Source organism: Oryza glaberrima, chromosome 4, assembly GCF_000147395.1.
Source record: "Oryza glaberrima chromosome 4, OglaRS2, whole genome shotgun sequence".
Taxonomy (NCBI): Eukaryota; Viridiplantae; Streptophyta; class Magnoliopsida; order Poales; family Poaceae; genus Oryza; species Oryza glaberrima.
The window spans coordinates 30,190,461-30,214,455 of NC_068329.1; the positions used below are offsets into that span (position 1 = coordinate 30,190,461).

Below are 23,995 nucleotides of genomic sequence, written 5' to 3' on the forward strand. Positions count from 1 at the left end.
ATGACATTAGCGCCGTCACCCTCACTCTCCATCAGAAGCTAAATTGCTGATTTGAAAGGAGTCGACATCAATAATGTTGATGTCAAGGATCTATTTGTAAGTTTTTTTTTATAAATACAGTATGTCTTTGGTGTTGGTATTATTGGGGTTTGAAAGGGTTAATTAGGGTTGAATCTTTCACATTAGTGATTTAGCTTTTATGGGGGACGAGGGTGTCGACGCTAATACCGTTGGTGTCGAGATGTTGGACCTTGATGTCAAGGTACTTCCTCCATTCTAAAATATAAAAATTTTTAGGTTGGTACGGGTATTTAAAAGAATATGTGAGAATAATTGAAGAAAGTGTGATTGGTTGAAAAAAGAAAGTATGTGAAGGAGATTATTGTAATTGGTTGAGAGGAGGATGTACATGGAGAAAATAGCTTTATTTTAGAATAAGGGACTATCCTAGAAATAACTACATTTTAGGACAAAGGTAGTAATTGATGCTGACAAGAAAAAGTCTATTTCTAAAATGTTATAAATTTATTTATAAAATAACTTTTCATAAAAGACTAAATGTAAAAAAAAAATCCAGCGCGTAACGGCTGAAGGTAGGCTCCGATCGACCACCAGATTAGGCTGATTAAGTGGATAACCTATCAATCTGCCATTAAAAAACAATAATTTGCCATGTACAGCACGCAACTTGAATTGAACTACTGTCTCATTTAAAGAACGAGAAGAGAAAAAAAATATCTATCTATCTATCTATCTATTAAAAAAAAAAAACTTGTCCTAACAATTACTTCCAATTCGTCAACAACTGCGGTGTCGAAGCTGAAAGCACCACAAATTCCATGCGGCGAGTGCTGCTGACTCCAGCTTGACCTGTAGCTGTGATCCAAAAACGCGAGGCTTCCGGCGCGAGCCCACCGAGAAAAACGAGACGGCTGCCACGTTGGACCCGCGCGGGCCACCCACCCGCTCCAAACTTCTGGTCATCCTCGTCCTCGCCTTCCTCCTCCTCCTCCTCGATCCCAACCCAATTCCCCCGCGGCCGCATGTAGAGCTAGCCCCACCCGGCGAGCTCTCCCACCTCCTCCATGGCGATGGCGGTGCTGCTCCGCAAGGTGTGGGGCTCCGTGCTGGCCCGCGCGGCGGCGGGGGCGGCGCCGCCGGAGGCCTTCGCCGCCGCCGCCTCCCCGCACCGCCCGCAGGCCGCCGGGGAGTACGGCTCGCTGGGCGCGCTCGACGTTCTCCCGATCGACGTGCTCGCGCAGATCCTGCGCCTGCTCGGCCCCGCCGACGCCGCGCGGTCCACCGCCGTGTGCCGCGCCTGGCGCCTGCTCGCCTCCGACAATGGCCTGTGGGCGTTCTTCCTCCGCCTCGGCCCCGATCCGTGGGAGCTCGTCGTCTTCGCCGAGACCCACCTCGCCGCTGGCCCGGCCTTGCACCCCGGGTCCGTACTCCGTACCGCGGCGCCTCTCCCGCTGTCTCGCATACTCCAGTTGTTAGGACTTATAGTATCTTTACCTAACACCATCGTTGTGCGCTTGTAGGCTGTACTACGATAGCTCGCCGCAGCTTTCGTTCAAGCATGTTTACACCCGTCGAGCGGTGGTTCCTGGTTCGATTATAGTCGATGGTATGATCCTCTTCGACATTCATATTGTGAATCTTTGTGTATGCTTTAAAATAACCATTAACCGATGCTTTGGTTAATAATAGTAGACACTGGATAGTAGAGTGACCGAGTACAGTGCACATTGATTGCTTCGTCTGAGTTTTCAATTGCAAAAGTTCGGTATTTATACATTACAACAGCTGTGTGGTTTGTGGAGTATATCGGTATTAGATTTGCTCAATCATGTTTAGTTGGTTGCAACAGAAGGGGGCTGTGTATTAGTTCTTCCCCTTTGAACTCATGTATCCTCTGGTGTTTTTCTTATTAAGGTGGATCGGGATATTGTAAGTACGGATGGAGCAAGTATGCTGCTCCATCTGGGCGTTGTGCAACATTCTTGGTAAGCTATCAAGACCCGCTACCACATCTTAATGACATATTCCCAACTATTTTGTACCATCATGATGACCAAGGCTGATCTATGAACATGAGTATTCGTGTTAATTGAATCAATAAGAGAGATTGCTCAATTGCTATTTATGTTGGGATCAACATTTAGGAATTTGGCAACATCGAGTCACCTATGTATGCAAGGCTTCGTCACTTCTTGTCCACAATCTACACCAGGTTCTAAAACTTCAACAGTACAACTTGCTTATTTCGTCTGATTAATCTTGCCTTAGCTACCACATATTTGTCCAGAATGGATCTTTTATGTTCCTGAAAGGATTTTCTTTTGTGTCGGCATTGGATTAATTCAATTCGATTGTACCATGAAAACTTGACTTCTACAGGATGCAAGTAAAGCCTTCTACTCAACCAATTATTGTTGTTCTTCCACTCTGCCACTCGGATGGTTAGTGTGTAGTATTTTCAGTTGGGTCAATTTTCTAGATGGCAGTTCTGTATTTGAAAATAGTATATTGCAAGAGAAATTTATGGTCAAATTAATTTTGTAAGACCATACCAAGTCAATTTGCTCCTTATAAAAATGAAGGGAGGAGGGTATTCGTGTTGCACATCCCATCAACTCTCTTGTCATTCCTGTTTCACTAAACTAATCCCAACTTCTTTTGCTGCAAGTCACCAAGTCTAATTCAAAATTTACACAGATACTGAGTCTGCTAGGGCTTCAAGAAAGCAATACAAGGACACATTATACTCGGTTCTGTTCGATATGAATGTTCCTGCTGTTTGTGCTGTTGATCAGGTGTGCATTCTTATATTTATTTTCTTTTGATGTTTGCTCAGTGATATGCATCCATGTTGCACACCGTGATATCCTTTGCAGTTCATTAGATGCTTATTCATCATCATCATTTTAATGAACTTTGTTGGGGAGTCAAGATTTGAAGAAATTTTCTTCTTTGGGTTTAGCTTTTAGAAAATTGAACTGTTGGTTTAATTGCCTTGCACCATCACGAGTTTTAGCCCAAGTTGAAGATTTTTCAATTGATTGCTTCGCATGGAGTATATATTTGGTCTTGTGTCCTCAAGCTAAACACATCTCTTGAATTGTAGTTGAAGTACACCATTCTCAGGCTAATATCCTTTTATGTTCATACTCCCATGTATACTCACACTGCATTAATTTTCTGTCTCTGTTTTGATGATAATATCTTTTAACTTATTGCCATTTGCCTGCAGGCAGTTCTAGCTTTATATGCTGCTAAACGAACTTCTGGTATTGTTGTCAACATTGGATTTAATGCCACATCTATTGTTCCTAGTAAGTACTTAACATCAGTTTAATTCATGAATCCTTCCATGATTCAGTTGATTGCACTTATGTTCATTTACTGAGATTTTCTCTAAAAATTGGGAAATTCCATTGCGTCTTTTACAATCTTACATGCTTCAAATTGTCTTTAGAAAGTAATGAGAAGATTTTTTTTTAATGTCAATAGACTACCTTAGCTTATATAAAAGCTAAGCATGGATATCTTGCTGAATATTTTCAATGTGAATGTATCAGCATAGTGTTACAAAATACCAAAATACTCATTGTTTCCATTCTTATACATGTTCTTTCAACAGTATTTCAAGGTAGGGTAATGCATGAGATAGGTGTTGAAACTGTGGGGCAAGGTGCCCTCAAACTTACTGGATTTCTGAAGGAACTAATGCAGCAGAGAAATATAACATTTGAGTCACTGTACACTGTTCGAACCATCAAAGAGGTAAAGTCTTATTTATGCCAAGACAGCTAATGTTATTTGGATGGATTTGACCTAATAGCTACAGTCCAACTAATTGTGCCTGGGGGCCTATTAGTCGGGGCTAACCTTGAATTTCACATGACAGTTGACACACTTTTCCTCTATGTCATTGTAAAGAAACTTTGTTACGTCGCGGCTGATTATGAAGCAGAAAAACGTAAAGATACACAAGCTTCCTGTGAAGTAGATGGTGAAGGATGGTTTACTCTGTCTGAAGAAAGGTTCAAGACTGCAGAAATCCTTTTCCAGCCCCAGATTGGAGGAGTGTATGTCTCTTATCTGTCATATTTCCTATTATGTGATTTTATATGGTTCAATTATGGTTGCTCACTGCTGACCTTGCAGGCGTGCTATGGGCTTGCATAAAGCAGTATCTCTGTGTATGGATCACTGCTACAATTCAGAAGTGTTTGGTGATGACAACTGGTACAAGACAGTAGTTTTATCCGGTGGATCTTCATGCTTACCTGGTTTATCAGGTATGCTACCTTGTGCCTTTTTATTTCTGACTATATCAGAAATAATTGATATGAAAATAAACTGGAAAACTGATGCAAGTTTTCTATCTTGTGAATGATGTCATCTCTGTACATTACAGAGAGACTGGAAAAGGAGCTCCGTGAACTTCTTCCAGCACATATTTCAGAAGGGATAAGGGTTATTCCTCCCCCATTTGGCACCGATTCTGCCTGGTTTGGTGCAAAAATGATTAGCAACGTAAGGACAGCATCTCCCACCTTGATCATTGATTCTTATCATCAATTTTTTGCCACTTAAGTTTTACTAGTTGCTGACTTGATCAAATTTTAGGTGAGCACTTTCACGGAGGCATGGTGCATCAAGAAGAAGCAGTTTCGCCAGAAGACTCGTCGCAATGGTCCATCTTTTGTGAATGTGTGGTAATAGAGCCATATAATTGCAATACGATTGCACGGGAAGAGTCCGTGATGAGGGGAAATAAACATGGGGCTGTCTGTTAGCTTTTCTCCATATCCAGAGTACGGTACATAGCAATATAGCCTAGTCCCAGGTGTATAGAACAAAAGTGAAGTCCACATTGTGTAGAAATGGACTACAGGTGAATACATAATATACTATTGTTTTTATTATAGGATGTTGTAGAAGGAAATGCTCCAACACGATGTACGGACGTGAATTTTGTTGTCGATTGGCAAAAGAGACCTGCTGTTGTTTGTTATATATATGGTTGAGAAATGTGTAACTTATGGTCCCTGTCATAAAAATAAATTTGGATATTGCACAACAGGTTTTCTTTTGATAAATTGCACAACAGTTTTGGAGCAACAGGCGTTAGTCTCGAGCATGGTAAGGCCAATACCGATACAAGCGAGTTTCAACCATATGAAACTAGATGCACAAAGTAAACTATAAAACTGGTTAAAACTAGCATTGGAAGACTTGAGTGTTTCAGTTCATCTAACTATATTCAATTCCATCCGTTGCTATCCAACGTCACAAGCAACCTATGAGACCACGAAATAAAATTACACATTGAAGATCTTATTTTGTTGACTGACTTCAAATCTCTTTGACATACACTCTTGATAACCATGAAATAGAACTCTCCATCCTAATGCTAGAAGGCAACATCGCCTCCGATAGCCCATCTGTACCCATATTAATTTTCTCAGGCGCCGGCCATAGCCCATCTGTACCCATATTAATTCTCAGGCGTCGGCCATGCTGTGCTTGTACCTTTCCTCTTTAACGTATAATGACGTAATGTAACCCCTTTTTATAGCCTGGTCTTAGCAACGATCATTATGATAAGGTGACTGCACTTAAGCAACGTGTAAGCTGAACCTAAAGTACATTCAGCAACACGCAAAATCTTCATCCGAGCCGTGTTGATCACATATAAATCATAGCTATGGCACCGACAAAGCACGAATAATAAATATGATTTAGGAAACGACTTAAATAACAGAACAGTCAGGTAGAACAGACTACCAGACTGAAACGGACTTCACAAGGTAGGGTACATATGAGTTCAACTGGGCACAACAGCCCTCAAAAGTCCATTCATACTTCGTTGGGGGGAGAGTGGTGACTTGATGGTTATTTAGGTGATAACGTCGTTGGGTTTCGACACGTCCACCAGTTTGGCTGGCTTTAGCCCATGGCGTACTTCTGTGTCCAGGAGCGAGCGGTGGATTCATACTTGGCCCTATCAGTCTTGTACATGTGAGCAATCTCGGGCACCAACGGATCATCGGGGTTCGGGTCCGTCAGCAGTGAACAAATTGACAGGAGGACCTGTTAGAATTAATGATAACACAATTCATCAGGTGTCACAGAAGGGCCAAAATGTTGAAATCAGGTCATGCTGATAATTACCTTTGATATGGTAAGTGCAGGACTCCACTGTTCCTTGAGGATGTCGAGGCAAATGCTGCCATTGCTATTAATGTTCGGGTGGAAAACCTTGGTGCGGAAAGAGACCTGGCAAAGATCATAATATATATACAGAGTCAGAGTCCAAGTGAAGAATACAGAGAGCAAAAAATGTTGTCCTTGGGGACCCCCAAGAACTCATGTTATCATATAACATTAGCTCTAAACATCATAACATTGAAATAAACCTTATTTTTGGATGTTGAATCTGATATGTTTATTTCAATCATCACCTAAACATTAGAATCCAAGAGAAAAAATAGATAGCAGACAATGTTTTATTGAGGGCCCCAAGAACTCATGTTATCATGTAAATGCAGTTCTAAACACCACGATATTGAAAATGACTGTAAGGTATGGCGTTGAATCACATAAGCAAAGAAATTACCTTCGGTGGTTTAAAAGGATAATCCGGTGGGAAATGAATGTTCACCAAGAATACCCCACCAGCAAATGGGCTGTCTGAGGGTCCCATAATAGTAGCTTGCCAATGGAACATGTCCTCACCCACAGGACCTGACAACAGACAAAAGTAGTCAGCACTAGATGAGTAAAACAAATTTAGGACATAGAGTTCAGTTTAAATAATGTAGAAAGCGATTCAAGATTAAGCAGGCTATATACTGCCAATTAATGCTTATCTTAAGCCTGACTGCATGAGCTATACAACAGTTGTTATCCAAACAAGTTGAGTAGAGTTTAGACAAATCACAAATGCAAACTGAAATGTCCATGTGGCATTCATGTTGGATATATAGGATTACTATAGATGAAGCAAGATGTCATTCACCTATGTATATGGTAAAAAGCATCTTGCAATCAAAATTACTACACATATTGTACTAAAGCATCCAATACATCTGCTGGAGTTTACACAGAACATCAGGCAACCAGCACACAAATTACAAAGATATCCACCGAATGAAGTGCTCAACTGGTGAGAGACATTCCATAGTGACAGATCTGCCTATTATGAAGTAGGTACTGTTTAAATCGATACTCTAAATATTCATGATTTGCCAGACACATCAAATGTAACTCCCATGATGAGCCTATTGTAGCTTTCTTCATAAACTGTGCTAATCAATCAATGTTGTAATTATGATGGCTTTGGTCTATATGCAGTTGAAGAGCACATAATGTGATCTACTTGTGTAAACAGTTTCACATCTTAATCCAAAAACAGAATAGACATTATCTACAACTATGAAGCCTGATTGCCTTGCCCTGATGAAACTCAAACTAGTAACCATCATCCTCAGAAGACATTACGCATCATCATAATCACTGATTGCCTTGCCCTGATGAAACTCACAACTAGTAACCATCATCCTCACAAGACATTACGCATCATCATAATCACCATATGCTAAACGCAAATAACAGTCTAACATCCGCGTGTCCCGCAAATCAAGCATCTAAAACGCAACAGACACCACACAAACCAACACGTTCATCGCAATCGAATCCGGCAAGATCTGGGCGAAATCCAAGGCAATAGAGATCAAATCACCTGCGCTGCATGAGGTGGGAGGGTCCTTCTGCAGGTCCTTCAACTCCTTCAGGATCCTCTTGGACGCCATCGATCAAACCCTAATCACCCCCACAAAACAAGAAAAAAAATAAATCCACAGATCAAACCTAGGGCACCACAGATCAAACCGATCAAATCGAGAGAGAGGGGGGGGGGGGGGCTAGAGACGCGTACCGACCGGCGACGGGGCGCTCCGGCGAGGGGGGGGGGTCAGTGGTAGCGGCGGCCTGCGGCCTCTCTCTCTCTCCCCTCGGCGGCGACGGCGTGTCGAGGGGGGGGGGTTCGGCCAAGAAAAACAAGAGGAAGCTGCGAGGAGTCGGGGAGGATTTGGGTGGGGGAGACGGGGGGACCAATTTATAGGGCGACGGGGCAACGTGGACCGTCCGATCGGGGATCCGCGCGCGCCGACGACTCGCGTGATGCTTACGCTGGACGCGCTTAGATTCGCCTTTCGGTGCTCTTCGCTTTCTTTTTTTCTTTTTTTTTTCCTAAGGAGAAAAGTAAAAAGAAGTGTTCCTTTTATTGGAAGTTTAGCCTGGACACCTGCATCTTTACAGAGTTTATATCTATTTTTAACTAGCGTTTTTTTCCTTACAACTCTATACAGAGCTTGATTTAAATTGGATTGGAGTATAATTCTTAATATACAACTATTAGATTTTCCATGTACAACTGTATTTTGTATACATCAATGCCAATTAATCCGTACTACATAAATCAATCTACACCACTATATAATATTTCCGAAAGTTAGAATTGAATATAATGTATAACTTGTAGCATCCATACATATAAACCCGTTTTACATACAACTATATCAGTTGACCTGCATTATTATAATTTAAAACCACAAGGAATCGAATTGTTTTTCCCTTTCGACCACTGCAGGAAATCTTGAAAGCGAATAGATGCATATCTTAATCTAATAAAAGTAGATAAATTACACACAGTGAAAGTATTTATATTGGTTAGATTTATGGTGGTGGAACTTACTTTTCTTTCAATGATAAGCAATGTACCAATCGATAACAAAACACGCGTGTAATTTAACTTCATGAATTTTAATAATAGGATGCATGTGGTTTGGCGAGCATGCGTGTTATATAAACATATAAACGTACTCCCTTCGTCCCTAAAAAGAAAGTGAATTTATTATTGGATGTGATATATTAGGGATGTCTAGATTCGTTGTACTAGAATCTGTCATATCTAGTACTATGTTGATTTTCTATGGGATGGAGGAGTACAGGTTGATTTTTTATGAGACGGAGGGAGTACGTGTGTATGTGTATATACTGTGTTTTTAAGAAAAATAGATAAATTACGGTTCCCTATTGTTTAATGAGGTTTCCCTTAACAAATGACAACTATCCAAACAGGTCCCTCTGAAGTTCTGGTGATAGTTGTTCTACTCTGTTATTACCGAGATGGGGAGATAAACGGGATGTGGAGTAAAACTGTGCTTCAAACCATCCGCGGCGGCGTCAGTGCACCAGACGCTCAGGATGGCGGCGGCGGCGGCCATGGCCGCGAGTCGCCGCCTGCTCCATCTGCGGCCGGAGCTAGGGCTGCGCCTGCGCTCCCGTGCCCTAATCCCCTACCCTTCCTGGTACCTCTCCAGTCTCCACCCGCTCCCTCGATCCCCTTTTCGATCTCTCAGCTGTCCTAATTCCCTCTCCTCAAAATGCCTCTTCTTCAGGACGAAGGCGATGGGTCGTTGCCGGTATGAGCCGTCACCGCGGAGGCTCTCGAGCTGCCGGCGAGGTGCGTACGGAGAGGGGAGCGCGGGTGAGCGTTTCAGTTATTGTTCAATGTAGATGTGCAACTGAACTGCTTGTTGTTCCTTTTCCAGCAGCCAAGAATGAGCGGCCATGGAGGTCGAGTTCAAATGAGCAGCTGACTGATGGCGATGGCACAGCCAAGTACATGGGCAGGAATTTCCCCGATGAATTCGCACAGCTTTCTTTGGAAGAGGAGGAAAGCGACGATGAGGTGCACGGAATCAGCGAAACCATGGTGAAAGATGTGGAGAAGGCTGCGGTCGAGTTGCTTGCTGTCAGGTAAGAATTAGCAAGCGATTTTCAACTCAACATCCATCCAGAAATATTGGAGGAATATCACTGAAGCACTGCTAAAGCGCTAATTATAACCAACATTTTCTCTGAGTGTTACTGGCCCTTCTCGTTTGGTGGTATTGGTTGTTGTTCTAATATAAGTGGTTGTTTTCTAGTTGGTGTATTCCCATGAACTTGATTCTGTAGGTGTCATGTCGCCACGAACAATGTGAAGATCTTCCTTGCCACTGTAAAAAAAGTACTTGAAGAAAAGAATCACGCCTTTCTGTTGTGCAAAAATGCAAGCCTTTATTTCAGGCAAGCATGGTTTATGCACAATGGTAAGGAAGCCAAAGAACTAGAACATAACATATGCAGCTAGCTGATTTGCTCATTTCTGCTATCATGGTCTTGTCTTGTTTTAAGTAGCTTACATAGTCCAAAGGAAATTTCTGCGCTATAAATTCTGCTCACTTATCACAGAAGTATATCTTTAATGTGTTGTTCACCACTGTTGAAATTGAAATCTGAAATGCACATCCTTGTTTATTTTGAGCAGAGCATTCACAGTTCATTTCTGCTATCATGGTCTTGTCTTGTTTTAAGTAGCTTACATAGTCCAAAGGAAATTTCTGCGCTATAAATTCTGCCCACTTATCACATAAGTATATCTTTAGTGTGTTGTTTACCACTGTTGAAATTGAAATCTGAAATGCACCTCCTTGTTTATCTTGAGCAGAGCATTCACAGTTTCAGATCTTAGGAAGAAACTACGTGCTAAGAAGTTTCCTGATAATGCAGTTGATTCTGTAATTGATGATTTCAAGTCAAGGTAAACACCTTTCTGTTGAATTGTTGAGCGCACTGACCGATAAACTGTAAAGGAACTTAGTACGCCACATTGCCATCCCAGTTGAATCAACTAGCATAGATACACAAAATCCTTCATACTCACCAATGGTGGTGATCATCTGTCTTTAGAACTTGTCTATATTATATGGAAGTTCCTACAACTTGACTCACCCAGTTTTCTAGATACTCTTGAATGTGGAATCCACAAAAAAAATGGCCTTCATAATTTGAAGGTATAATATTTGGTATTAGATTAAGTCATACTTGTGGATGCCATACACTAGCATATTCACTCTGACAATTTATGTTTTATGTGCCTAGCTTCTTCTCTTTCTTAGTTACAATAAATTTGTTCTTTTTGTTCCTGAAGGGGTCTGTTGAATGATGGTTATTATGCGGAATCTTTTTCACGATCTCGATGGTTATCATCAACTTGGGGCCCAAAGCGTATAAAACAGGTTGGTGGTATCTTTTCCTCTCTTTCTGCACTCAGTTGTTCCAACGAAACATCTTGCACACCCTTCCCTCTTATATTCACTGAAGTCCTTTGTTATCAGTTAACACATGAATATAAACTCACTATAGATTGCAATGGGTTTAGCATAATTTCCGTGTCCAAAAGTTCAAATTCAATGAAGGAAGAGTAGCTTTGTGAAGCAACATTACATTCTGATGCCTTTAGAAACAAATGTCTTTATCTTTCTAGCAGTTGGTCAAGACATAAGTCCACATTGACATTCTAGTTATGTGGTATATTTCGTGTAGATGACTTAACTAATATGAATAATTCATTATATGTCATGTCTAATTTTAACTGTAACTGACTGAAAAACATGTATTTTTGTCTGAATTAGGCACTTCGCCAAAAAGGGGTGCAAGATGCAGAAGTAGACCAGGCGACAAGGAGAGTATTCCAAGATGGTCATTCAAACCAGACAATGTATGGCATTTCTGAGGATTCAATGGATCATCTCTTTGAGCAGGCAGCTAAACAGTGGCAGCGGGGGCAAAGCTTGCCCCTTGAGAATCGCCGTGCACGCGTAGTGAGGTGGCTTCAGTACCGAGGGTTCAACTGGGCTGTAACCAATGCCATTGTTAGGAAGCTGGAAGCACAGAAACCTCCCTGAGTATGGAATTGATCCTTCTCCTTTGCTGCTTTTCAACTTTGCAATTTACAATGGTTTGCTATTTCTGTCGCAAGTTTAGCTTGCAGGTTCCTTCTATAGTTATGTATCTGGTTTCTGATTAACATGCCATTTTGAACAACGGGGAACGATGATTAACATGGTCATCATCCAACTTACATTAACTCATCCAATTTCATGATTAACATGGTCAATCAACGCATAGGAAGCAAAAAAACAAAAAGAAAACAATGAAAAATGAAAAATAAAAAAATAAAAAAATGAGGTTCTTTTAGCCCTAATAATGGATGGGTGGCATGTATATATGTTTGATCGATGTTCTAGGGATGAAGAATCATTCACTTGGGCTTTATTCTTACTCGTTCAGGCGTCAGCGGCGCTCGGAGACGGGCTGGATGCGCTCCTGGCCTCCTCTGCCGGATCGGGGGCTGCCGCTGGTCTGGCCGGGCTCTCAGCCGGCGCCTCGGAGGATGACACGGATATCGCAGAGGTGCCGATGGAGGGAACCGGATCCTCTGACGTAGCGCTCGCTACGACAGAGGGACGTCGGGCGCAGCTGCGCCGTTCGTTCCGCATCCGACGGACAGGCTCGCCCACGGCCCCCCAAAAAAAAAAAAACGGTCCACATCGCCACCACGGAGCCGCAGCCGGCCGTGCCGCCGGGGACGACTGGACGAGACAAGTGGGAGACCTCTGCCGCCGCCGCCACACGGCCGCATCCCCCGTCTCCCCGACGGAGCCCCTTCTGTCGCCACCTTTCTCCTCGTCCCCAACGCCGCCTCCGTGTCCTCCGTCATGCGGGAGGCCTCCGCTGCTCTCCGGCGTAAATTGAGACTCAACAGGAATGAAGCAATTTGAACAGAGCAAACAGTGCATTGTTGTGAGATTTTTTTTTTTTGAGAGCATCCTTTGTTCACAGCAAGAGAGCATTTCTGAAGAACTGAGATTGAGTCAATATTGAATGAGATCTTCAAATGTAATTTTGAGTCTGATCATTGCGATCGTGTAAATTGAGATTGCAAAATAAGAAACAAGTGTTTTCAGTGCAAGATGCTTGGATGGTGAATACTTCACATCAAAAGACATTCTTGTGCTATACTGAAGTCTCAATCTCTTCAGCCATACTGAATTGAAATTTTTTTTTTGATGCAATTACAATCTACGAATTCTCAAATCGATACAACAATCAATCTGAAATTGACAAAGAAATTCAATCATTGCATTTAGTATTGATTCACAAGTCACAATCCCAATTTACATCAATTTATAATTTCCATTATCAATTTACAATCTCGATCTAGGATTCTCATGCTGTTGCTGACTTGCAGTCACCTTCCAATTCAGAAGCCCTCATGAACATTGAAACTAGAATCAGTCAGCAACCTCGAACTACAAGTCTGCAAGTGTATATAACCTGCTGCTCAAGGAGTACAGCGACATGCTCAAGGAGCAGCTCCTCAACGACGCCCGACGCCGTCACCGGCGGTGCCCTCGTCTGTCGTCTCCATCGTCGGTGAGAGCAAGACGACACTCGTATGCAAGGTGTACTAGAGTCCCGAGTGGGTTTAGCGAAAGGCTCGGTGAAGGCGACGTCGTCGAGGCAGGCGGCAGGCCCTGACCTCTATGCGGGATGCGGCATGGAGGTCTGGTGGGGATGGAGACGAGGGGCGAGGCCTGGTGGGGATGGTGGCGGCGAGGGGAGGGGCTTCCTCGGGGATCAGCTCCACCCCCGCCTGCGCCGGAGGAGACGACGTCGGCAGCGAGCGGCCGACGGCCACGGTGAATCAGGAGTTGGATGGAGAGGAATGAGTCCGATAGGCCACCTTGATTTTGCTCTATCCGTCGGATGCGGAACGAACGGCGCAGCTGCGCTTCCCCGATGAAGGCGGCAACGGTCGTGGCCTTTGCGAACGGCGCCACCGCGATAGGGGCGGATCTAGAAAAATGATCCATTGGTGTCATAATATGTCTATTGGTGTTATAGCATACTAATTATACTTAAACTATAGTGTTATAATATATGGATAAGCAGTTTAACCATAGTTTTTACCGAACCGAAAGTCGTCAGTGTCGCCTGACACCGATGCTACACTGTAGCTCCGCCCCTCCACCGTGACAGCGGCAAGGAGGATCATGGCGAGAACAACCGTGCGAGCCATAGTCGTTGCAGCCGTTGGTGCTCATGTACCTTACGTGTGGCTTGATGATGCAAGGGAAGGCGCGCACGAGGTGGATTTATACGTGAGATGGTGACCATTTTTTGTGGCCCTATGAGAGCAAGTTTAATAGTATAGCTAACTATTAGCTCCAAATCACCTATAGCCAATTTAATAGCCAATTCATACAATAGTTATCTATTGTCTGGTCCTACCTGTCATACACATATATCTTGGAGCCCGTGCTGTAGCTGGCTATAAATCTATAGCCCGCTGCTCTTCTCTCTTCTCTTTTGTCTTCATAAAATATGTTTATAGCTGACTTATAGTCTGCTATTGTACCTGCTTTGACAATGTTGTCCTTTTTTATGTGCCCTGCCAATGAATTCGACGTGCGGTTGTTGTTCCCTTGGATCCGTTTTGGTCATCGTGATTTCTCTCCAATTTAGGCAAGTAGATGATGCATGCGTCTAGTTTGTACGACTGCAGGAGCATACAACATGATCTCACAATAGAAAAGGACAAATCGTTTTGATCCCTCGGGGGATGTTTCCTTGTTTGTATAAAAATAATTCAATTACTTATGAAAAATTCTTAAAAATTTTGACAATATTTATACAATATATGTATGTACCATACCATAAAATCTTATGCCTATACTTGAATTTGTCTTTTTGTTTCCAAAACGTGCAGGTCAAATTTAGAAAGTGATTTTTTGGTGAAGTGATAGATGGCAATGCACCCTACATTACCTTTTTTCTATATAAAAAATATAACTATTTGCATTGATTTTTTTTATAAAAAAGATACACGACGGGACATTCCTTGAGGGGTTAGAACCTGTTTCAATATAAAAAGAACGTTAGATCTATTTGGTTGGGAAATTACCAAAGGATGTGTTCTTTTCCATGGGTTCCCAACCCATCTCTCTCGTTTTCCGTGTGTACGCTTTTCAAACTACTAAACGGTATACGTTTTGCAAAAAGATTATATAGGAAAGTTGCTTTAAAAAATCATATTAATCCATTTTTCAATTTTTTATAGCTAATACTTAATTAATCACATGTTAATCTATCGCTCTGTTTTCTGTGCGGAGTGGAGGGGCTCCCAACCCATCCAAAAGAACACAGCCAAAACCGTACTTTAGTTAGAAGAGAGTAATCTTGCCACACTTTTACGTGACAATGACATGTAAAACTCATGTGATAAGGAAAAAGTCTTGTCACAAGTGTGGCTCGAACTAAATGGATGCCGAATCGATCAAACCTGTATAACTTGAGTTGTGTGAGTTGTGGCATTACGAAACGAATTGTATTATTGACTAACACATGAAGTACCTTATGTAGATTATGTATTTGTTTGCTTTTTAGGCAACTTAACTCGAGTTGTAATTCATTTTGTGGTTGGTTGCTTCCTATGTTACGAAGAAGAAAACGTGAGTGTTCAGCTGATTGGGTTTAACACCTAACTATAAACCATATCATATGATCATGTATTGTCAGGGACTTTGTAGGACATGAATCTTTTGGAATACTTCTCTATATGCTCCTTTAGAACAAAAGAGCGGATCGTTGAAATTCCTATGGAATGACCAAATTCGTAGGAACATTAGTCGAAATCTAACATGTGTTCCAAGCTCTTGGAATTTTTTTTGTCATCCCCCAAAGTTGTGTATTGTTTTTGCATGAAACATCCAAACAATACAAATAAACAATTCCTAATTTTTGTATTCGTTAGGATTACATTAACATGTGTTAGCTACCTAACTACCAAGGAGACAAGAACGAACCCATTTACATGATCAAGGATCGTTTTGTCAAGACAACTAAACAGTGGCAGCGTGCGCAAAGCTTGCCCCTTGAGAACCATCACGCACACGTAGTGAGATGGTTTCGGTACGAGTGTTCAACTGGGGTGTAACCAATGCCATTGTTTGGAAGCTGGAGGCACAACATCCTCCCTGAATATTGAATTGATGTAACATCCTCCCTGAATATTGTATTAATCCTTCTCCTTTGCTAGGTACATTAGTTTGTTATTGCAAGTTTAGCTTGCATGTTCCTTTTGTAATTATGTATCAGGTTTTAGATTAACATTATATTTTTTCCGAATAAGCTTTTGATTAACACTATAACATACCATTTGAACAATTGGAAAAGAAAACCTTCATCCAACTTATATCAACTCATCATGTTGCATGATTAACATGATCAATCAACAACAGAGGAAATGATAAACAAAAATAAAAATAAAAATAAAAATGAGGCTTTGTTAGCCTTAACAAAGGATTTTTGGCATAGATATGCTTGGTCAATATTCTAGGGATTAAGAATCATTCACTTGGGCTTCATTCTTACTCGTTCAGGCATCAGCGGCACTTGGAGACGGGGCAGATGCACTGCTGGACTCTTCCGCGGGACCTGGGGCTTCCGCCGGGCCTGCCGGGCTCTCGGCAGGTGCTTCGGAGGCCAACAACACCCTGGAGGTGGTGGTGACTGTGGAGGCTTCCGCAAATGGCGCCACTGCAATCGCGGCGAGGATCACAGCGATAACGAGCGCGCGAGCCATGGCCGATGGAGCTGCTTGTGCTCACGTACTTGCCTTTGGTTTGGCGAGTGATGTGATGGATTTGCTTCGCTTGACGTGTGGCTAATGATGCAGCAAGGTGCACACAAGGTGGATTTATACGTGAGTCGGTGACTATTTTTGGCGTGGCACTTCGACGTTGGTATCCTTTTTTAGGAGCTCTGGCTGCTCGGTCAATGGATTTAACGTGTGGCCCATGTTACCTTGGATTCGGTCTGGTCATCGTGATTTCTCTCGAAATTAGATAATCAGATGATACATGCATCAAGTTTGTGTAAGCAGCAAGGGAGCATACGACACGATCTCACAATAGAAAAAGGGAAACTATTTTGATCCCTCGAGGGGATGCTTCCTTGTTTGCTTAAAAAAATATTCAAATAGTTATAAAAAATTCTCAAAAATTTTGCTAACATTTATACGATATATGTGTACCATTCCACAAAATCTTAGGCCTAAACTCAACTAACATGTTGAGATACAAAGAAGACATTCATCGCATGAATAATAATGGTACTATTTATACTAGAATTTGTCGTTTTGTTTCTCAGTGTGTAGGTAAAATTTAGAAAATGATTTTTGTGAAGTGATAGATGTCACTGTACTCTCATTTTTTTATAGAAAAAAATACAACTATTTGCATTGATTTGTTTTTCAAAACTAGCTAAATATTCGTGTATTGCGACGGGAATTAAGAAAGATAACTTAATTATATGTTGTAAAGCGGTGAAGCCTAGTATTATATACACATAATGGATCAAAACTATACATATTCTACGACTATCCTATACTCTCCTTTTTTAACTGTAATTTGCTATACCAACATATATTATATTAAATATAATTTGATACTATTGCTAGGTCCCACATGTCAGTTGGTAGTGGTGGAGGCAGACTCACTGCCAGTCTACCACCACCACCACTGGCTTTTAAAGTAGTAGAGAAAAGGTACATGAGGCGAACTCCCTTAAGGGATTAGAACCCATTTCCATAGAGAAAGAATATTCAGGTTTGTTTGATTGGGAAATTGCCAAAGTGTGCTATACTTTTTCAGCTAACGTGACTAACATGTGGCAAACAAAATTGAAACCATACTTTAGCTAGAAGAGAGTAATCTTGTCGCATATTTATGTGCCAATGATATGTAGAACCTATGTGGTAAAGAAAAAGTCTTTTGATAAGTGTGGCTCTTACCAAATGGACATCGAATAACATGCATAACTTGAGTTGTGGCATGGCAAAACGAATTGTGATAATGACAAGATAGGGAGTACCCTATATAGATAATTTATTTTTTTTGGTTTTGACCGAATTCAGGCTGTAGTTTCATTTTGTGGTCAATTGCTTCCAATTTTATGAAGAAAAAACATGAGAGTTCAGTTGATTGGACATCTAACCATAATCCATCTCATATGTTTCTGTATACTCCAGGCTCACTTTGTAGGATATTAATCTTTTGAAATACTTCCCTATATTATGCTCCTTTAGAACAAACAGAATAGATCAGGGCCAAGTTCATAGGAACGTGAGAGGAAATCTAACATGTGTTCCAAGCTCTTGAAAAATTTCCTTTGTACCATCCTCCAAATTCATTTATTGTTTTTCCATGAAACATCCAAACAATACAATGAAACAATTCCTATATTTTTGTATTTGTTAAGATTACGTTGACATGTGTTAGGTACCTAACTATCAAGGAGACAAGAAAAAACTCACTCGACACGATCAAGGATCTTTTTGCCAAGGCAACTAAAAATTGCAGTGTGGGCAAAGCTTGAGCCCCCCCCCCCCCCCCCCCCCCCCCCTCGCGGAAGAATCGTAGTGCACGCGTAGTGAGTTGGCTTCGGTATAAGTGTACAACTGGGGTGAAACCAATGCCATTGTTAGGAGCTGGAGGTGCAATAGCCTGCTTGAATATTGAATTGATCCTTCTCCTTTACAAGGTACATTAGTTTGATATTTATGTTGCAAGTTTTCCTTGTAAGTTCCTTCTGTAGTTCTGTAACTGGTTTCTCAATAACATTATATTTTTTCTGAATAAAATTTTGATTAACAATATAACATACCCTTTGAACAACGGGAAACGAAGATCTTCATCCAACTTATATTAAATCATAATGTTGCATGATTAACATGATCAATCAACAACATAGGTAGAGGTAGTGATAAACAAAAAAAAATGAGGCTATGTTAGCCTTAACAAAGGATGTCTGGCATATATATGTTTGGTCAATATTCCAGGTATTAGGAATCATTCACTTGAGCTTCACTCTTACTCATTCAGGCATCAGCACTTGGAGACTCGGCAGATGTGCTGCTGGACTCTTCCGCTGGGCCTGGGGCCGGCGTAGGCCCAGCCGGGCTCTCAGCGGGCGCTTCGGAGGCCAACAATACCCTGGAGGCGGCACTCACTGTCGAGGCTTCTGCGAACGGCGCCACCGCGATGGCGGCGAGGAGGATCACGACGAGAACGAGCGCGCGAGCCATGGCCGATGCAGCTGTTGGTGCTCACTTACGTGCCTTTGATTTGGTGGATGATGGATTTGCTTCGCTTGATGAGTGACTTGATGATGCGAGTTAAGGCGCGGGCGAGGTGTATTTATACGTGAGTCGGTGACTATTTTTGGGGGGCACTACGACATTGGTTCCTTTTTTAGGAGCTCTGGCCTCTCGGCCAATGCATTCGATGTGTGGCCCGTGTTACCTTGGATCTGGTATGGTCATCGTGAATTCTCTCAAAATTAGACAATAAGATGATGCATGCATCTATTTTGTGCGAGCGCCGGAGCATACGCCACGATCTTACAATAGAAAAAGGAGAACTGTTTTGATTCCTTAAGGGGTTGCTCCCTTGTTCATTTTAAAAAATATTCAAATAGTAATAAAATGTTCTCAACAATTTTGACAAAATTTATGCAATATACATATATCATTCAACGAAATCTTAGGCATAAACTCAACTAACATGTTGAGATACAAAGAAGACATTCATCATATGAATAGTAGTGGAATTCTTTATGCTCGAATTTGTCTTTTTGACTCTCATGTGACAAATTTAGAAATTGATTTTTTGAAGCGATAGATGTCACCATATTATCATTTTTTATATTAAAAAATACAACTATTTGTGTTTTTTTAAAAGAAGGTACAAGAGGCAAAATCCCTTAAGGAATTAGAACCCATTTCCATAGAAAAAGAATATTCGGGTATGTTTGATTGGGAAATTTCCAATGTGTGCTATACTTTTTCAGCTAACGTGTCTAACATGTGGCAAACAAAATTAAAGCCATACTTTAGCTAGAAGAGAGTAATCCTGTTGCATATTTATGTGCCAATGACATATAGAGCCCATGTGGTAAGGAAAAAGTCATGTCACAAGTGTGGCCCTTACCAAATGAATATCAAATTCGATCAAACCTGCATAACTTGAGTTGTGGCATGGCGCTTAGTAGATCAACCACAGAGTTCGTGTGCTTGGGTACTAAAAGCAACTAAACAGTGGCACCGTGGGCAAAGCTTTACCCCCCTACGGCTGAGTTCGGTACTCCCTCTTCCCAACCCACCTCTCTCATTTTTCGCGCGCACGCTTTTTAAACTACTAAACGGTGTGTTTTTTAAAAAAATTGTATATACGAAAGTTGCTTTAAAAATTCATATTGATCCATTATTTTAAAAAAAATTAAATAATATTTACTTAATCACGTGTTAAAAGGCTGCTCCATTTTGCATGCAGGAGGGATGCGTTCCCATCCTCCTCTGCCGAACACACCCGTGGTGAGGTGGCTTCAGTACGAGTATTCAATTGGGGTGTAACCAATGCCAGTGTTAGGAAGCTAGAGGCGCGGCATCCTCCTTGAATATTAGATTGACTCAACATCCTGCATGAGTATTGAATCGATCCTTCTCCTTTACAAGTTAGTACATTAATTTGATATTACCGTCGCAAGTTTAGCTTGCAAGTTCCTTCTGATTAGCATTATATTTGTTCCGAATAAGATTCCGATTAACAATGTAATATACCATTTGAACAATGGGAAACAAATATCTTCATCGAACTTATATTAACTCATCATGTTGCATGATTAACACGATCAATCAACAGAAGAAAGCAATAAAAAATAAAAATAAAAATAAAAATGAGGCTCTGTTAGCCTTTATGAAGGAAGGGTAGGACATATATGCTTGATCAATGTTCTTGGGATGATGAATTATTCACTTGGACTTCATTATTACTCGATCAGGCATCAGCGGCGCTCGGAGATGGAGCAGATTCACTGCTGGACTCTTCCGCTGGGCCTGGGGCCGCCGCAGGCCCAGCCGGGCTCTCAGCGGGCGCGTCGGAGGCCAACAATACCCTGGAGCCACCGGTGACTGTCGAGGCTTCCGCGAACGGTGCCACTGCGATAACGGCGAGGAGGATCACGACGAGAACGAGCGCGCGAGCCATGGCCGATGTAGCTGTTGGTGCTCACCTACGTGCCTTCGATTTGGTGGTTGATGCGATGGGTTTGCTTCGCTTGGTGGGTGACTTGATGATGGGAGGGAAGGCTCACGCGGGGTGGATTTATACGTGAGGCGGTGGCTATGTTTGGATAGCCCTACTGTGACGGTGTCCATTTTTAGATGCCTGACCAATACATTCGACGTGTGGCCAATGTTCCCTTCGATCCGGCGCGATCATCGTGGTCTCTCAAATTTGGACAGTCAAACAATGCATGTGCCTAGTTTGTGCCAGAGTGGAGGTATACGACACGATCTCACAATAGAAAATGAACATTCGGGGCTGTTTTGTTGGCATTCCAAAATTGTCAAAGCTTGCCATACTTTTCTAAGCTAACATGCTACGTGATTATGTGGCTAACAAAAGGTAAAGCCACACTTTAACTAGCAGAGAGCAATTTTGTCACACTTTCATAGGTTAATGACACGTGGAAATCATATGACCATGAAAAAAAAAAATCTTATTACAAGTGTGGTATGAACCAAGTAGGTTTCTAGCTCGGCCAAAACCTACTTAACTTGGTGACATGATGAGATAATTAGTGGCAGTTAAACACGCCCTACTTGTTTGTATTTTTGGCGGCCAAATCGGAATATTCGGAACCATATAATTTTCATTTTATGGTGGACCTCTTCCTGTTCGGTTCTTAGGGCATCCTCAATGTATGTTGCAAAAGTTGGTAGTAAGGTGGGCCCATGTAAGATGGTAATAGTAGATTAAAGATGCACCACAATGTATATATGTGTAAAGTGGGTAATAAGGTGGGACCCATCTGAAAAAAAAACCCAAACATGAGCCATGCCACAATTAAAAAATAGGTAGGACCCACCACAAAGTGCTATAACCTGGTAGTAAGCTTATGACTTGATAGTAGCTATTTACTACTTCCACAATGTATCTTACCTAGTAGTAAGAATATTTTAATCCCTAATACCCACTTCTCCACTACATTGTGGATGCCCTTATGAAAGTGTAGGATAAACAAGAATTTGTTCGGTTCTTATGAAAGTGTAGGATAAACAAGAATTTAGACTATTTACCATCCAATTCGCGCGTCTCAACCTTTTTACCACCAAATTCGTATGCCCTCTATAATATATCATTGGGAATGCTAATTAGTCTATTTAGTACCACTTTCTCTATTTTTACTGTGTTTCTCATTTCTTAATTTTATTTGTATATTTTTTCAAGATTTATGGACGTTTTTGCCCCTGGGCCCACCTGTCAGAACCAAAGAGAGATTTCTCTCTGGATCGAAATCGATCGATCCCTCCAGGCAGCGCCTGAGACCGGCATTGGCGCCGTCGACCCCGAGCTCCGCCGGTGAGCGCCGCCGCCGGACGCGACCAACCTCGCCGTCGGGCGCCACCAACCCCGCCGCCGGGCGCCGCCACGAAGCGCCGCCGCGGCACTCGACACCCCACCACCCCCACCGCCCCGTGCGCCGGTAACCCCGCCGCCGAGCGCCGGCACCCCACTGCCGAGCACCGGCTCCGACCACCGCAGCCTGGCGCCGCCGCCCAGGCCGAGCGCCTCCCACTAATCAGTGTGAACCCATCATTTTCAGATATCTATTTACTGTCACTCCTGTTTCTGACGCTATGAACACAAATCAGAAATTCAGGATTCAGAGGAGGCGATGCATTTCCAGGTATCCTGACTGACCCAGTGGGGAGCTTGTCGATGCAGGAGAGCAGCAACGACGTCGGTGTTGCGCACCTCTCCCGCAGCTCCGCCACCACCTTCTCCGCCTCCACCTCCGCCGCCATGATCCCGGTCCCCGACGAGAATTTGGTGCCCGGCGGCGGGGTGGGTCGCGTTCGGCAGCGGGGCGGCAGCGCTCACCGGTGGAGCTCAGGGTCGACGGTGCCGATGCCGGTCTCGGGCGTTGCCTGGAGGCATCGATCGATTTCGATCCAGAGAGAAATCTCTCTCTTTGGTTCTGACAGGTGGGCCCAGGGGCAAAAACGTCCACAAATCTTGAAAAAAATACAAATGGAATTAAGAAATGAGAAACACAGTAAAAATAGAGAAAGTGGTACCAAATAAACTAATTAGCACTCCCAATGACATATTATAGAGGGCATGCGAATTTGGTGGTAAAAAAGTTGAGGCACGCGAATTGAATGGTAAATAGTCTAAATTCTCATGATAAACTTTTGGATTAAAATGGTATGCTTTTCAAACAGCTAAACGGTGCGTTTGGTGGAAAACTTTCTATATGAAAGTTGTTCTAAAATATCAGATTAATCTATTTTTTAAGTTTGTAATAATTAAAACTCAATTAATCACATGTTATTAATATATCGTTTTACATGAAACACTTAATCTTCGTCTTCATCTTCTGAACATTTAAACACCACACAAAACGGAAGTGTTCGGCTGATTGGGTTGAAGGCCGTACCTGAACTATCTCATCTGTTCCTGTATACTCAAAGGCGAACCGAGTGGAGTGACGCCAGCCAGTGCTGCCTGATCCTCTGTCGGATGCAGGATAACCGATAGAAGCCGGCACCACGCCGCTGACGAGAAACCGCACACGCCAAACGCCCAAAAACGTCCGAATCTGCTCCCCAAACGCCAAAAACATCAAATTTGGAGTAGATTTAGGATCAGCATCATCCTTTCGCTTATGCTTATATTTATCAGCCAAAATTTAAAATTTCAACTTTAAATTTGAAGTTAACTTTAAGATTTTCAATCACAATTTATTTTTTCGTATTTGCTTTTAGGTCGTTAAAAACACATGTATAAAAGTTTAATTCATAAGTTGATTTTTATTTTACAAATATGCCGTTTTGTTTTGTTCATTCGATAAAAAAAATGCTTGTACGTTGTAACCGGTGAAATCTATTTTAGTCGTATTATTGTTAGATTTTTTTTCTAAAATGTATATGGGAATTTTATTTTGATAGTATTGATATCTAATT

The 23,995-nt window shown here is 42.1% G+C and overlaps 3 protein-coding genes across 5 annotated transcripts; 2 read left to right on the forward strand and 1 right to left on the reverse strand.

Annotated features, from left to right (window-relative positions):
• Positions 1 to 976: 976 nt before the first annotated feature.
• LOC127769967 (actin-related protein 8) lies at positions 977 to 5,040 on the forward strand. Its single transcript, XM_052295626.1, has 12 exons — positions 977 to 1,441; positions 1,542 to 1,627; positions 1,936 to 2,006; positions 2,166 to 2,233; positions 2,401 to 2,462; positions 2,719 to 2,816; positions 3,254 to 3,335; positions 3,644 to 3,786; positions 3,943 to 4,091; positions 4,171 to 4,304; positions 4,424 to 4,542; positions 4,636 to 5,040. The coding sequence occupies exons 1-12, from the start codon at positions 1,086 to 1,088 to the stop codon at positions 4,726 to 4,728; spliced, it is 1,461 nt and encodes a 486-aa protein (XP_052151586.1). The 5' UTR covers positions 977 to 1,085; the 3' UTR covers positions 4,729 to 5,040.
• Positions 5,041 to 5,737: 697 nt separating this feature from the next.
• LOC127769968 (ubiquitin-conjugating enzyme E2 28-like) lies at positions 5,738 to 8,108 on the reverse strand. Of its 2 annotated transcripts, none has more exons than XM_052295627.1 (5): positions 7,949 to 8,108; positions 7,754 to 7,833; positions 6,629 to 6,756; positions 6,184 to 6,288; positions 5,738 to 6,102 (listed from the first exon to the last, which is right to left on the reverse strand). In XM_052295627.1, the coding sequence occupies exons 2-5, from the start codon at positions 7,821 to 7,823 to the stop codon at positions 5,959 to 5,961; spliced, it is 447 nt and encodes a 148-aa protein (XP_052151587.1). In that variant the 5' UTR covers positions 7,824 to 7,833; positions 7,949 to 8,108; the 3' UTR covers positions 5,738 to 5,958. The 2 variants fall into 2 exon arrangements, with proteins under 2 accessions (XP_052151587.1, XP_052151588.1); XM_052295628.1 differs by having other exon boundaries at positions 7,953 to 8,101.
• Positions 8,109 to 9,200: 1,092 nt separating this feature from the next.
• Positions 9,201 to 13,000, forward strand: LOC127772209 (uncharacterized). Of its 2 annotated transcripts, none has more exons than XM_052298220.1 (7): positions 9,201 to 9,383; positions 9,474 to 9,538; positions 9,630 to 9,834; positions 10,568 to 10,660; positions 11,051 to 11,138; positions 11,535 to 11,807; positions 12,193 to 13,000. In XM_052298220.1, exons 1-6 carry the CDS (start codon positions 9,280 to 9,282, stop codon positions 11,805 to 11,807), a joined length of 828 nt encoding a protein of 275 aa, XP_052154180.1. In that variant the 5' UTR covers positions 9,201 to 9,279; the 3' UTR covers positions 12,193 to 13,000. The 2 variants fall into 2 exon arrangements, with proteins under 2 accessions (XP_052154180.1, XP_052154179.1); XM_052298219.1 differs by having other exon boundaries at positions 9,202 to 9,383; positions 9,627 to 9,834; positions 12,193 to 12,999.
• Positions 13,001 to 23,995: the final 10,995 nt, after the last annotated feature.